Source organism: Pseudorasbora parva, chromosome 4 (assembly GCF_024679245.1).
Source record: "Pseudorasbora parva isolate DD20220531a chromosome 4, ASM2467924v1, whole genome shotgun sequence".
Taxonomy (NCBI): Eukaryota; Metazoa; Chordata; class Actinopteri; order Cypriniformes; family Gobionidae; genus Pseudorasbora; species Pseudorasbora parva.
In genome coordinates, this window is record NC_090175.1 from 16,414,581 (window position 1) to 16,429,190 (window position 14,610).

General features: G+C 38.7%; 1 protein-coding gene across 3 annotated transcripts in view; it reads left to right on the plus strand.

Annotated features, from left to right (window-relative positions):
- Positions 1 to 14,610, plus strand: part of pnpla6 (patatin-like phospholipase domain containing 6) — a 41,807-nt gene that overhangs the window by 23,682 nt on the left and 3,515 nt on the right. For 2 of the 3 annotated variants that reach the window (XM_067441075.1, XM_067441078.1), the window contains exons 20-28: positions 312 to 461; positions 1,045 to 1,108; positions 1,201 to 1,369; positions 2,884 to 3,066; positions 3,175 to 3,293; positions 4,412 to 4,568; positions 4,668 to 4,784; positions 4,969 to 5,038; positions 14,089 to 14,205. In XM_067441075.1, the coding sequence (XP_067297176.1) occupies positions 312 to 461; positions 1,045 to 1,108; positions 1,201 to 1,369; positions 2,884 to 3,066; positions 3,175 to 3,293; positions 4,412 to 4,568; positions 4,668 to 4,784; positions 4,969 to 5,038; positions 14,089 to 14,205 (1,146 nt within the window). Of the gene's footprint in view, positions 1 to 311; positions 462 to 1,044; positions 1,109 to 1,200; positions 1,370 to 2,883; positions 3,067 to 3,174; positions 3,294 to 4,411; positions 4,569 to 4,667; positions 4,785 to 4,968; positions 5,039 to 8,158; positions 8,276 to 14,088; positions 14,206 to 14,610 lie in introns of all 3 variants that reach the window. The other variant, XM_067441077.1, reaches the window with a different exon arrangement.

Genomic DNA, 14,610 nt, shown 5'->3' on the forward strand with positions numbered 1-14,610 from the left:
TGACTATTATAGTAGGGGGAAACACTTTTTAAAAACAATACATTCTTCCAAATATCTTATTTTGTGTTCAGCAGTAAAAAAAAAAAAAAAACTCATACAGGTTTGGAACAACATAAGGGGAAAGTAAATGATGACAGAATTTCCATTTTTGGGTGAACTATCCCTTTAAGTGATCAAAGGAGAGGAGTTCTGGTCAGGTCATATTTTTTAAAAAAACTAGTAAGCCAATAAACATGAAGCAGAGCTTTTTTGTGTTTAAAGAAATGCATATTTAAAGAACTTTTTAAATGTCACTTCTCTCTTTTGTCTAGGCACTGCGCTGGGTCTGCCAAGCATGGCGTCCAGTCCAGACGTCACTAACCCAGCCAGTAATCTCTCCACTGTGGCTGTGCTTCCTGTTTGTGACGATGTGCCAATCAATGCCTTCAATTTGGAGCTTAGCCACGCCCTCAGCGCCATAGGTACACTTAAGCAGTTCTTGACATTTTAAGCCAATGATCAAGACACATAACCTAATGATCTACATACTCTCTTCACTTGGGGGGGACTTTTCACTTAGCAGCGTATTTACATATTCATCTAAACATGTCTGCTAACAGTCTGTTAGCAGACATGCTTAGATGAATATGTAAATAGGTGTCATGTCAATAGATCGCTTTAAAGCAAGGTGTTTTCAGTATTAAATATGAAAAACAGTGCCATTTTCAATTAGAACTACAGCTTTGTTTTCTACTATAAAGAAGCTCTCCAGTGTGTTCATGTTTTTAGTCATGTCTGACCTCACCGGATTGAATAAAAGAAATGAACCAGAGAAGATTTCTATGTCAAAGAAGGTGGAGCCCCAGAGCCACACCTACCTGTTTCTTAATCACCATGGACCAATGGTAGTTCAAAGGCGTTTACCAGTTGGCAAGCCTTTTTGAACTCCCGAAACTCTCAAACTTCATTTTGGCCGCATTTTGTGTGAAAAGACTTCCCCCAGTGCTTTCTTCGATTTCGCTTGAAATATATCTGGGCCTTATCACACTCTCATTCTTCAATCAGGACCAACCCTGCTGCTAACCAGTGAAATCATCAGAGAGAGACTTGGTGCTTCTGCTTTGGACAGGTATATATTTATATATATCAGAACATCTTATTATAATATCTCATTCGTTCTCACATCTCATTGTAATCTGAAATGCTTCTCTTTTTTTGTAGTATCCATGAGTACAGGTTGTCAGGTTGGTTGGCTCAGCAGGAGGACATTAATCGTATAGTCCTGTATCAGACGGACAGCGGTATGACCCCTTGGACTCAACGCTGCATCCGACAAGCTGACTGCATTCTCATTGTGGGGCTTGGAGATCAGGAACCTGCACTTGGAGAGGTATTTTTCTAGATTCACCCTAGGCCTACTCTGTGTTATTTCTGTCCGCATTCATGTGAAAGTGTGAGGTGGGGTGATGGTTGAAGATGAAAGCTGGTAACCAGTGTCATTGGTTCAAATCTCACAAAAACAGAAAGGTTCATTTTACCTGTCACCTTGAGCAACCAACTTCAGATTGTGCAAATTGGCACCGCTGATATACCTCCAACATGTAATTTTCTGTCAGAATTATCTGTTTATAAAGCATGCCTACTGCTTTAAATGCCACTATGCAACGTTTTTACTCAGAAAGGTCTTTAATGGATATTTTAAAAAATGTGTCACTAGGAATAATCAAATATTGAAATGAAAAAATCTTACATAATGTTTGTTTTAATGATGTGACTTGGTTGTCAGTTTTTGTTTTTCATTACTACTTGCTACTTTCTTTTTTCTCTTCTTCTTTTCAATAGCCAAAGATGCTGGTATGGCAATAAAAACAAACAAACAGCTTGGCACTTAAATACAGAAGGTGTGATCACTTAGGGTGTTTAAAGGTGCACTATGTAGTATTTTTGGAGTAAAATATCCAAAAATCACTAGGCCAGAGTTATATATTTTGTTCAGTTGAGTTCTTACAATATCCCAAATGTTTCCAACTATTTGTAAATTGTGAGAAAATTGCTATTTTAACCAATGACCCGGGACGTTTCAGCATAGCGTTTGAGCGAGTCGCCTGTCAATCGCGTCATATCTGCATTTCCCTCAGTTTTATTTTGCAGAAGCGCTTTTCTCTTAGCAGTGTGAACACGTCACAGCAGCGCCGAGCGAACACACAGAGTAACGTCATACCATCATTTTAAACGCACTTAAATGTACCTAATATGATAAACAGAGCTGCTTTACCTTATACTTATGACCGAAAAAGCGGCTATAGTGCAGGCGCCCAGCGACTGTGTCCTGTCCTGTCATAATAAAAGTCCCGCTGCTCGCAAGCCGCGTGTGTGTAACAATTGCTCCAGCAGCTGTGCTCAGCTCCACAACACTCGGTCCTGCTCTGCTTCACACTACAGTAACGTTAATAACCGCATCCATGAACATGATTTCTGCCCGAGTCCTATTTGCCACCGGCTGTGAGGTGAAGACCACATTTCCCAAGATACTGCGCTCAAACTTGGCGTCATCAAACTACACCTTTGTTTGAATAGGCGCCCTCAAGGCGCCTTTCTTTTTCTTTTTTATACCCAAGACACATTAGGAGAAGCATTTACATACTGTATTCTTATGAATGTACTTAAAAAGTACTAAATGTAATTGAATTTGTAAAAAATATGAATTCGCAAAAGTTGTTCCTGAATCAAAAAACCTATGAATCGTGAATATAATCGATTCAATGTCAACACAAAGAATCACACCCCTAGCAGTCACAGATTTGAGTTCGAGCAGCTTCAAATAACGATTAACCAGTCAGAATTTAGATTCAAACTTATTGGTAAATTTTCTGTTTTGAATCTCCCATGTTCCTACTTTTTCAGTTGGAGCAGATGTTGGAGAACACAGCGGTTCGGGCCCTGAAGCAGTTAGTTCTGTTACATCGCGAGGATGGGCCAGGTCCTTCGAGAACCGTTGAATGGCTGAACATGCGAAGCTGGTGCTCTGGACACCTTCACCTGAAGTGCCCCCGTAGAGTCTTCTCACGGAGAAGCCCCTCCAAACTGGTAAAAAACAACAAAAAACAATGCATGTTTAGCTTTCTGTTGATTTACAGAACAAAGATTTTCAGTAACCCTTGTGTTGGGTATGGATGTGGTTGTTGTGTTAAACAGCGAGAGGTATATGAAAAGGTTTTTGAGAAGACTGCAGACAGACACAGTGATTTCTCCCGGCTGGCCAGAGTACTCACAGGAAACAGCATCGCCCTCGTGCTGGGCGGAGGAGGAGCCAGGTGAGCCACACAAGCATTCGTTATACTGTCATTTAAATGCAAACCTAAAAAATGTAGTAAAGTTTTTTTTTTTAAATGATTTTATTTTTAAATGTCTTGTCAGTGTTAATTTTAATTTTGTTTATATACTATTATAGTTTTTAATATTTGGAATTAACTTTTATTTTTATATTTTCAATTTTTATTTTCAATTTAGTTCAATTTTTATTTCCTGTTATGTTTTTTTTGTCATTACATTACTTTTTAGATTTCATTTTATTTGTTATTTCCATTTGGTAATTTTAGGGCTTCAACCTAAACTTTTTGCCTTCATTGCTAAGGCAAAATTTCTCTTTTTTGTTTTATTTTGAGTTTTTTCATCTTATATATTTTTTTCTTTCCCCTTTTCATTTCAGTTATATTTCACAAAAATGTTTTTAATAGTTTTAATTACATTTTAGTTAATGTTACCTGATGAAACCTTACTGTAAAGTGTTACCTAAAAACCAAGGTTATTATTATTAATTATTTATTAATCTTAGTTAATGTTATTTTCACCATTTATTAATGCATTATTAAAATCAAATTTATATTAGTTAACATTAGTTAATGCACTGTGAACTAACATGAACAAACAATGACGGACTGTATTTTTTAATCAACTAACATTAACAATGATGAATAAATATTGTACCAAATGTATTGCTCCTTGTTAGTTCATGTTAGTTAAAGGTGCACTATGTAATATTTTTGCAGTAAAATATCCAAAAACCACTAGGCCAGTGTTATATATTTTGTTGAGTTGAGTACTTACAATATCCCAAATGTTGTAAATTGTTAGAAAATTGTTATTTTATTGTTATGCCATTGCATCATATCTGCGTTACCCTCGGTTTCCTGTTTTATTTGGTAGAAGCGCTTTTCTCTTAGCAGTGTGAACAAGTGTCACAGCAGCCGCTGAGCGAACGCACAAAGTAATATCATAACATCATTTTAAACACACTTAAATCTATCTAATACGATAAACAGTGCATAGTTGTATAGTGCACCTTTAATACATTAACTAATTTTAACAAATGCGAACTTATTGTAAGTGTTACTGTTTTACTAAATGGTCAACGTTATATTCAATCTTGCAGGGGCTGCTCTCATGTCGGTGTAATCAAAGCCATGGAGGATACGGGAATTCCCATCGACATAGTGGGAGGGACTTCCATTGGCTCTTTCATTGGTGCTCTGTATGCAGAGGAGAGAAATGCTGTCCGGGTCAAGCAGAGGGCGAGAGAGTGGTCCAAGGTAGCATCCAATAGCCGTCCCCTCACACCTACCTTGCTTTGAGAAATGAGATAAGATCTTGAATTATTAATCGCTGAAATCTATTTCTCTTGCCGTCAGGCCATGAACTCTGTGTTCAAAACGGTACTGGATCTTACTTATCCAATCACGTCCATGTTCTCTGGCTCTGCCTTCAACACCAGCATCTCCAAAGTCTTTGAGGACAAACAAATCGAGGTGAGAGGTCACCACAGCTCTTTTGGGGGTGCATCTGTTTCAGAAATCTAGAAACATATTTTGTTGTTTTTAATGGCTCTGTATTATTTTTTTAATCTTTAAAATATCTTATGGAATTAAGCAGGGTGATTATCATATGCACGACAACTTTACCATTATGTGTTGTTCGTGCTTGTGTTTGAAGGACTTGTGGCTGCCTTACTTCAACGTGACCACGGACATCACGGCTTCTGCTATGCGTGTTCATCAAGATGGTGAGCGATGACTGAACTGTGTCCTCTTTACTTTCAGCTTTAATGTGGGGTTCCACAGGGTTCCGTGTTGGGGTATTTGTCTTTTGATTATAGAAGCTATTTTAGAATATATGAATTTAATCATTAAAATAATCTTGGCAAATGACAGTCAAATATTGATAGATCAAAATAAATAAAAAACCTTTACAGCAGTGATAAATGTAACTATTAAAGGTCCCGTTCTTTGCGTGTTTTCGAAGCTTTGATTGTGTTTACAGTGTGCAATATAACATGAGTTCATGTTTCGCGTGTAAAAAACACAGTATTTTTCACACAATTGACTTATCTGTACAGCGCTGTTTCCTCTGTCCTAAAAACGGCCTGATGATTTCCTTGTTCTATGAAGTCCCTCCTTCAGAAACACGTAACGAGTTCTGATTGGGCCAGCGCTTCCCGTGTTGTGATTGGACAGCAGCTTAGCGCTCTTTGACTGGAAAGGTCCCGCCTCTTACCATAACTGGGAGATGCAAGCGCTGAATGTGCGCTCTTCTCCACGTGGGAGAGCAACAAGACCACGCCCCCTATTTTGCGTGTTCTTGTGGGCGGAGGGTTAGTCAACAAACGGTTCTAGTGACGTCATTCCTGAAGGAAGTGCTGGGGTGTAGTCCAAACCGGCCGTTCGCTGTAGGCTTTGAAAGGGAACTTCTGTTAAAAAAATATCTCGCTTGGCATTGAACTTTGAGCTTTATAATTTTACAGTTATTTTTATGCTCTAACAGCAACATTACACACTAACTAAAGTTTGAAAGATGGAATCGCGAAGAACGGGACCTTTAAAAAGTAACTATGAACTTTGGTAAAAGGCTCTTCAGACGTTTACCGTTAGTGTTAACATACCATTGACCGAAATTTGGGATGTTCGGGCTGTCTAGTTATGAATTTGTAATGATCGCATGCATTAAGAAAGAGGAGTTAATGTTGCATGTTTGCTGAAAAGTCTGAAATGACTGTTACTGAGAAAGTTGTTTAATTTTACATGTTAACTCGCATTGACCCAAGTGAAATGTTAATGCAGTGATTTGTTTCATTACTGTTTGTTCAATGCATAATCACTAATATGTATTTTGGGATTGACCAATGGCATCCATTAGCTCATAATTCTGGGTTTGGTCCCCAAATTCAGTCAAAGATGAATTAAGGTATTAAACACATATACTGTAATATAAGTTTGTTCACTCTGGACAAATCAGATAAATCACACTGACTAAAGTTTAGAGCAGTAAAATGCTGGATTTGGGGGCATTCTAAGGGTCATGTGGTCACCCGGGTTTGCCCAAATGGATTATGAGATTGAATTTGCATGTCTCACTAACTGCAAGGACAAAGCTTCAAGCTTGTCTCTGTTTTCTTTCCCACTCCATCCCTTCTGTCCTACCTTCCGTCTTAACCTTCTATTGTCATAGAAACTGCTAATCTCGGATTAATTCTCACCCTTTTCACACATCTTGATCTCACTGTTTTCTTTCTATTACATTCTAAATGCCCATCATGTCAAAGTAGTAGAAGCTGCTGTAGAAGGCGAAACCCCTGTTAGTGGTGTCTGTAGGATCCAGAACGCATTACCCATTTGCTTCCCTCTGCCCTGTTAATGTCGTTTCCTCTTCATTCTGCTGTTGTAGCATTGCTTAGGCTCTTCTAATTCTCACACTGCACATAAGGAATCACAAGTCCAAACACTGCAACATTATGCCTTCACTCAGCTGTGGATGTTGTGCCAATGTGTTAGAAACAGAATGTCTTCTTATATTCAAGCAGTTTCAAATTGCGAGTAACATGATCAAGCTATAGATTACCGAGCATTATTAGTTAAATGTGAGCATGTGGCTGAAAGCTATGACTGCTTATTGAATAAGAGATACATGATTTAGAGCAGATTTTTTTTTTACTGAAAAATATTCTGTAAAATCCATTTTTAAAAAAATTTCATCAGTTATTACTTTAGTCCTCAGTGTCACATGATCCTTCAGAAATCATTCTAATACGAGGACTTGTTGCTCAAGAAACATTTTTGTTATTATTAGTTTTAAAAAAATGCTGCTACCTAATATAGCATGGAAGTGTTTTTTTCAAGATCCTGTGAAGGTTAAGAACATCATTTATTTGAAATTGAATTCACTTATCTGTCTTAAAATGTCTTTACTGTAATTTTAGTCAATTTAATTTGATCTTGTGATCAGTATGAAAAATCATACTGTACGCCAAACTCTTGAACGATAGTGTATATGACGCGGCTCTCTGGAATACTTGATTTTGATTGGTTAGTTGCTGCATTCTGCATATTGGATGAAAGCGATGGTCAACGGTGTATGACCATTGTCCTTAGGCAACCACTCTCCTTCATAGTTTTGTTAGTTTTTATGTAGTTCCCACATGGAAAACCTGGAAATATTTTGAATAATATTGAAATAATATTAATTTAGTTTTAAAATGTGATTGTCAGGCCTGGAAAACCTTTTTATTTGTACTATTTTCTAGTTTATATATTCTATGTAAATAATTGAATATCAGTCAGTCCTTCGCCTTTGTGTCAGTGGTTATAAATTAAGTGACACTCAAGATCACACAAATCACACTGTTGTAGTTTTGTTCACAGTTCACATAGAGTAAGACACACAGCAGTCAATATGAGCATATCTTTAGTTTCATGTCCTGTGTGTGCCATAATACCTAACAGCCTGCAAATCTCTGAAGCTCACCCTCTTTTTTGCCCTTTCACCTCTTCTGCCTCCTTTTCTAATCTGTTTATTTGCTCATTTTGGCATGGCTTAGATCTCCAATAAATGCAGTTTGCCTATACATTCAGCTTTCATCCCCTCTCTGGTTAGGAAACCACAAACTTACGTAACAATCTACGTTGAATTTTTTATTTTCTTGTTTACACTGATTAGAATAAGATGTCTGATTGGCAAAGCCATCTCTCAACCAGATGTCCAGATGAAACTACGGAGGGTTATTTGAGAATTTTGGGTCGCCCCCTCTCATTCTCACTCATCTGTTTCCTGTTGTTTACTGTCCCTCCCTCCTCTGTCTCTCTCCACGTCTTGTCCAGTTTTGATTTACTCTCCATCTTCATTTTGCCAGGCTGTGTTTGGCGCTATGTTAGAGCCAGTGCCTCCTATACCCCTTATCTGCCTCCTCTCTGCGACCCCAAGGACGGCCACCTTCTCGTGGATGGTTGCTATGTTAACAATGTCCCAGGTCAGGATTTTGCCCCCTTTCCCCCCCCCATCCACCAGCTTCCAGAAGCCTAGAAGAGGTTTTAGAAAAATCTTCTACACCAATATCCCTGCGACAACCAACCACTCAGTTACCCTTTGCTTTTTATTGTCTCTTGTCCTGTTTAAAAAACAAATTAACCCTTTGTTTACATTGGGAACCCATGGCTTGGAAGGAACATGGGATAGGATTCAATGAGAGAAAGAATAGAGGAGAGTCATGATAAACATTACATTGGGCTGAATCTGACGAAAAACATGTCCAGGTCATTTGATCCCAATCGAGAGAAAAAAGGAAATTTTACTTTGCATAAATTTTAGGATTTAAATTTTTTTTAATGGCAATTAAGCACTACTATCCCACATATTCTGATGACCATAATATGTCGGGATGTTTTATGTAATTTCCATTTTTTGTCATTAGATTTTTATTACTGTAATTTTTTCTATTAAAAATTACTTTTATACAACCACTATATAGCAACTATATAGATATATGAATATATTTTTTCTTGTGCTTAATTGTCATGAGTAGTACAACATAGGCTTAATGGTAGTGGTGTAGGCTTCATTTTCTTATTTAATTTTCTTTTAGCAAAATATAATTTCTTTTGTACGATGAGATATGACCCTGTTATGTTCTTGATCAGTTTCGTAAGATTCAGCCATTTACTTTCAGGACCATTAGGTGCACAATTTACATTTATTTCTTTTATTTTATATTCAAGACCACTCTTCCCTTTGTAGCTCTTTATAAGGACACTTTACACACATTTGCTGTGTCCCAATTCGCCTACTTATACTATGACCTAAAAGTATGTACCGTACTCTTTTTGTGAAGAAAAAGTACAAACTCTTAAATGTGTATGAAAGCTTTAACACATACTACTTCTTCATCTTTAACAGACTCTATCGTAGTTACGTGCATGCTGTCACCGTTTAAACTGCCCTGCCAATCATCGTCACAGTTCAAATCCTCCACATTCAATTTCATTTATTTTCCTTTCATATCAGAAGAAAATATAGTAGCGCGATGATCTGCCAATCGAAGCTCTTTCATGCGGAGACTCTCCTCATGCGTTTGCAGTTTAAATATGATGATGCATTTAAAAGGTAATGGCCAATCGTATCATTACAAAAGCTTACAATGCTGTTGCAGATTAAATATATTGTGGATAACACTGAATAAATATAATTTTGTCAGTTTAGATAATGAGAAATATTCACTGAAACGCCTTTATCTAAACCTCTCTACCTAACCGTTGGACTCGCACATCCGTCATGTTTGTAGTTTTTTTAACACTTTTTATCAGAGTTTGTAGTTCTAATCAAATCCTCGTCCAACACGCAATGGGCTGTGGGCAATATCAGTCGTTTCTGGCCCAAATGGCACATTTTGGCCTTGTCCCAAATGGCACCCTAAACCCTCACGGTCTTCCTCTGAGTCCGCATTTTCACGACGTAATGCCGCTTTGACTGCCGGGTAGAAGTCCTCTGCGTAGCTCGTGAACTTGCGGGCTCAGCTGAAGTGTGCGCATCGAGGGCGCATAGCAGCCGCAAAGGGGGCACTCACGAGCTTCTTTAAGCTTAAATGACGAATGGGATACCCGTCTTGTGGACTTAACGGACACGTGCACGCAATGGCCATTGTAAGACCAACAGTGCACATAAAGTGTGCCATTTGGGACAGGGCCTTCATGTGCACTTTCGGTCTTGTGGACTTACCGCTGCATGCACGTGTCCGTCAAGTCAACGAGACCTCAGTGTGTCCCCTTTGTCATTTTAGGTCTCAGAAGGGTGCTCGCGACCGCCCCTGTTTGCGGCCGTTATGCGCCCTCAATCCGCACTTCTGCCGAGTCCGCATTGGTGCGGGTTACGCAGCGGACTTCTACCTGACAGTCAAAGCGGCATTAGGTTGTGAAAATGCGGACTCAGAGGAAGACCGTGAGGGTTTAGGGTGCCATTTGGGACAGGGCGTTGAGCAGCACTTCGGATTCTGACCAGAAATAGTAGGCCATCCGGGTATCTTTTCAATGCTCTTTTCAATATAGGCCTTGTCCCAAATGGCACCCTAAACCCTCATGGTCTTCCTCTGAGTCCGCACTTTCACCACGTAATGCCGCTTTGACTGCGGGGTGGAAGTCCTCTGCGTAGCTCGTGAACTTGCGGGCTCAGCTGAAGTGCGCATCGAGGGCGCATAGCAGCAGCAAAGGGAGCGCTCACGAGCACCCTTATTTGAGCTTAAATGACGAATGGGACACCATATGGTCTTGTGAAGTTAACGGACATGCGCACGCGATGGCCATTGTAAGTCCACAAGATCGAAAGTGCACATAAGTGTTCCATTTGGGACAGGGCCATACTACGATTTGGGACGTACTAATTCCATATTCGAATACTATTTATGAAGGATAGTATGTGAATTGGGATGCACCAATAGACTCATGTCTTTAAATTTCAAGTGCACACATCAGACATTTCTTACTCAGATTCCCTTTCCTTTTTCAGCCATGTTTCATTTTGCATTTCAAATGTAATAGATGAATATTTGGCTTCTGCAATATATAATTATACAATAAATATTATATATAATATTTTCGTTAAGTTTAGAATGTTTTGGGAGTTTTTTCTGGGGTTGTCATTCACTGAGATATTAATAAGGGAGTATATCATTGAGGTCAGGTGTCAGGATAGTTGGTGAATATAGTTTTGCAGTCTAGTGTCAGTTTCTCTAGCTAACCCACTGCATAATTATGTTGATATTCATCAAGCTACTACTAAAGCCTCTTCCACAGATTCGGGGATCATTTGATTTCGGTTCATTCACACTGCCAGTGATTTTCTGAAATCTGTGCGCGCATTCACAAACATCCCGTAAAGGTCCTGTAAAGACACGTCACATCAGGATGAAGAACACAAACTTTCTTCTTTGTTAATGTGCAGCGTGAACGTTGATCTGCATTTAAAATCCCGGGTCAATGAGTCGCACGATAACTACGACACGTGCGTCGTCACTACAACACTTTACAGCATTAGTCCTGCCTTTTGTTCCTGGACTGATCCCAGCAATGTTACTATGTCCCCCATCCCGGGACGTGTGTGCATTCACACAGAGGCACTCTAGCAGTTCTCTGGCTAATTTCTGGGATCAATGCTCTGTGTGAAAGGGTGTTTGCAAGGTTAATGATGACCTTTTGTTTTGTTTTTGGAAGACATATTCCATTTCAATACATATATAATTAGTTCTGAACAGGATATTGCTTCATTTGTCTGCCTCGTGTAGATACTTGCGTCATAGTTTTGTTGTTCGGACAGATATATTTTCCTCATGCACTTCAATCATGTACTCATCGCATGGACTCGTTCCATCTACCTTGGGCTTGGCTGTCATCAGCGCACACTGTGTGCATGTTGTTGCATGTTTATCGATCGTAGGTCGCTATTCTACATGTGTAAAGTATTTATGAGGTCACTGGAAGGTGTTGTTCTGGATTCTATTGCACTGCTAGCTACATATGCTAACTTATTAGGAATGTCCAGTGCTCGAAGTGGGCTGGCACCCACATTTAAATTTACCGGCACAGCTATATTTTATTCTTTAGTATACCTTCACTTTTTCACTTCTTGCATGTGCCACACTTTTTTCCACACTTCAAGAATGTAAAAAAAAATTAGGTTGTTTTACCTTTATCAGTGGGCACGCTTTGGCTTTAAAGTAGTTCACCTCAAAGTTAAACATCTGTCATTATTTACTTCAAACATGAGGGTGAGTAAATAGAGCACTGAAGCGGATATATTTTTGTAGGCCACCTTGCATACCCGTGGTTCTTTCGACAAAAACCCAACTGGATTTTTCCATTGGCATTTGGATTAATGCAGAAAATATGCTCTGTGAATCAACAGAAGTTCATGATTATTACACATTTTGTTAATTGAGATTACCATCACAAATGAACACACCTTTTATGAATTTTGAAGCTTAAATTCAATCGTCAGAAATAAAACGCTAAACGTTGAAGTACACCACTGTTGGTTTCAACGTCACACTGCAAAAAAATGCTTTTCTCATTTAGTATTTTTGTCTTGTTTCCAGTTTAAACATCTAAAAGTTCTTAAATGAAGACACATTGACTAGATAAATTAAAAATGAAGTGAGTTGTTGCTTAAAACAAGCTAAATTATCTGCCAATATTTCAGTTTGGGACAGAAACAAGATTCATTTCCTTATAGTTTAGCTTGTTTTAAGCAAAAACTCACTTTATTTAGAATTTTTCCCCCTAGAAAAGAAGAAAAAATCATTTTACTTATTTAGTCAAAGCATCTTGATTTGCGCCACCATTAAAGGGTTACCTCAGTGATTTAGCATTAAGCTTTGTATTTAAACTGGGTCGTCAATGTAGTAGAAATGTGAAATTATTTTTGAATTTAGTGCCTTCTAGACTGAGAAAATGTATTTTTGTCTCATGGGGATGAAAGACTACAATTCCCAGAATGCTTCGCTGCCCTACGAGGCCACTCCCAAAGCCACCTACTGGATTACTGGATCACGTTCATTTTCATAAAATCAGTTCAGTTAGAGAACAGTCACAACAATTAAAAACTGAACATGTCTGTTTTAATATAATGTGAGTGAGCCGAGCGGGTGTCACGGCACAAACGCAGCAGGAGTCAGATTACATTCATCACTACACCTGAGGTAAGCGCAGACGATCATTAAAATGTACTCCCGGGTTTCTACTCATACAAAGCCATATGCTAATCGCTGAAGTAAACCTTTAAGCTTCTGACAAGTCTTTCAATCTTTTTTAAAAGTTTTAAATAATTTTAAAAAGGTTGTCTCTGAAAGTTTGATTAGTCATGATTATAAACACAATGAGGCTGTGAAAGCAGACAAGTGAGCAGATGAGTTTTGCTGTTCGGCTGAAAAGATGACTTTAATGTCCCCGTCAACTTCTGTATTCCCATTCAACCCTTGTTAACAACCGCCTATTACAAGACAAGTAAAAGGAAAAAAATCACGTATTTGTGTCATTGAATAGAACGTGAAAATATCTTGAGCTTGTGTTAACCACAGACCTTATTTCAGGCATGTAACTAAAACCCCATAAAAACATGGGATTGGGACATGTTAACTAATTTCCGGGTTTTGCCCTACAAAAATGCTTCACTACAGAATTTTCATTTTTGGGTGAACTATCCCTTTAAGAGTGCCACATGCTGAATGTACCTGCCTCTCTTGATTTATCTCTCTCCTTCCAACCCATGTCACTGTCACGCCTCTCCTGACACCTGCTGCTCGAGTCTGGTACTGCAGGCAGGGACAGGTTGGCAGAACCCAATATGTTCACTGACTGTCTTTCAACTCTGTCTCCTCAAGTCTCTTTAGCCTAAAAATACATCATTATCATCATGGATGAAAATAAGTTAATTAATTGAATGAATATTAGCATCATTTGTATGTTTTGTGAATTTGAAAAATAATCCATTACATTTTAAACATTTTTGTTAAAAAAAAGGCAAGAAAAAAAAGGGCATTGAGTCAGGTTTGAAAGATGAATCATTCTTACCTCATGGGTGTTTACTCTACTTCTGTCAAGGTTGGGTTCACTGTATGAGGTAGGCCAAACTAAACCACCGCACACCGTCCTTGGGGTGACCATCACTGTATCTCCCTGCTGGTCTGTGCGCTACTAACCAAAAATGTGACTTTAGTGTCACCTCCAAACGCCGCTGCGGCATTGCGTATAGGTTCTTTAGACGTTATTAAGAGGTTATTGTCCCCTCCCGGTGTGGTAGGCTCCCTGTGGCGCTATGTCAGGGCGAGCATGACCCTTTCCGGGTACCTGCCACCCCTCTGCGACCCTAAAGATGGAAACCTGCTCATGGACGGAGGATACATCAACAACCTGCCAGGCAAGTACGCCCTCAGAGAGAAGGGCCACTGGGGCCAGAAAAACAATCTGGGTTGGACAATTACTTATTTTTTGCTTTAAAGAGCTATGTGGCTCTGAGTAAGTATAATGTCATTTTTTCTTTGTCATTTTGAGGGTAGAATGAGTGGTTTTGCTTTATCCATTTGAACTCTCTATTTTAATATGTTAATTAGTCAATTTGGCATCTGGGATATTTCCATTAAAAATGTATATATAATTATATATATAATATATAAAATAGGACAACTGTTAGATCATTTTATGAATTGTTCAGAGACAAATGGATAAAGTTTAGCAGGGATTGGGTGGTGTGGACAAAGACGGTCAGTTGTATGACCTCTAGTCTTCATCAACCTATTAAAAACATGATGTTTCATCTGATTGT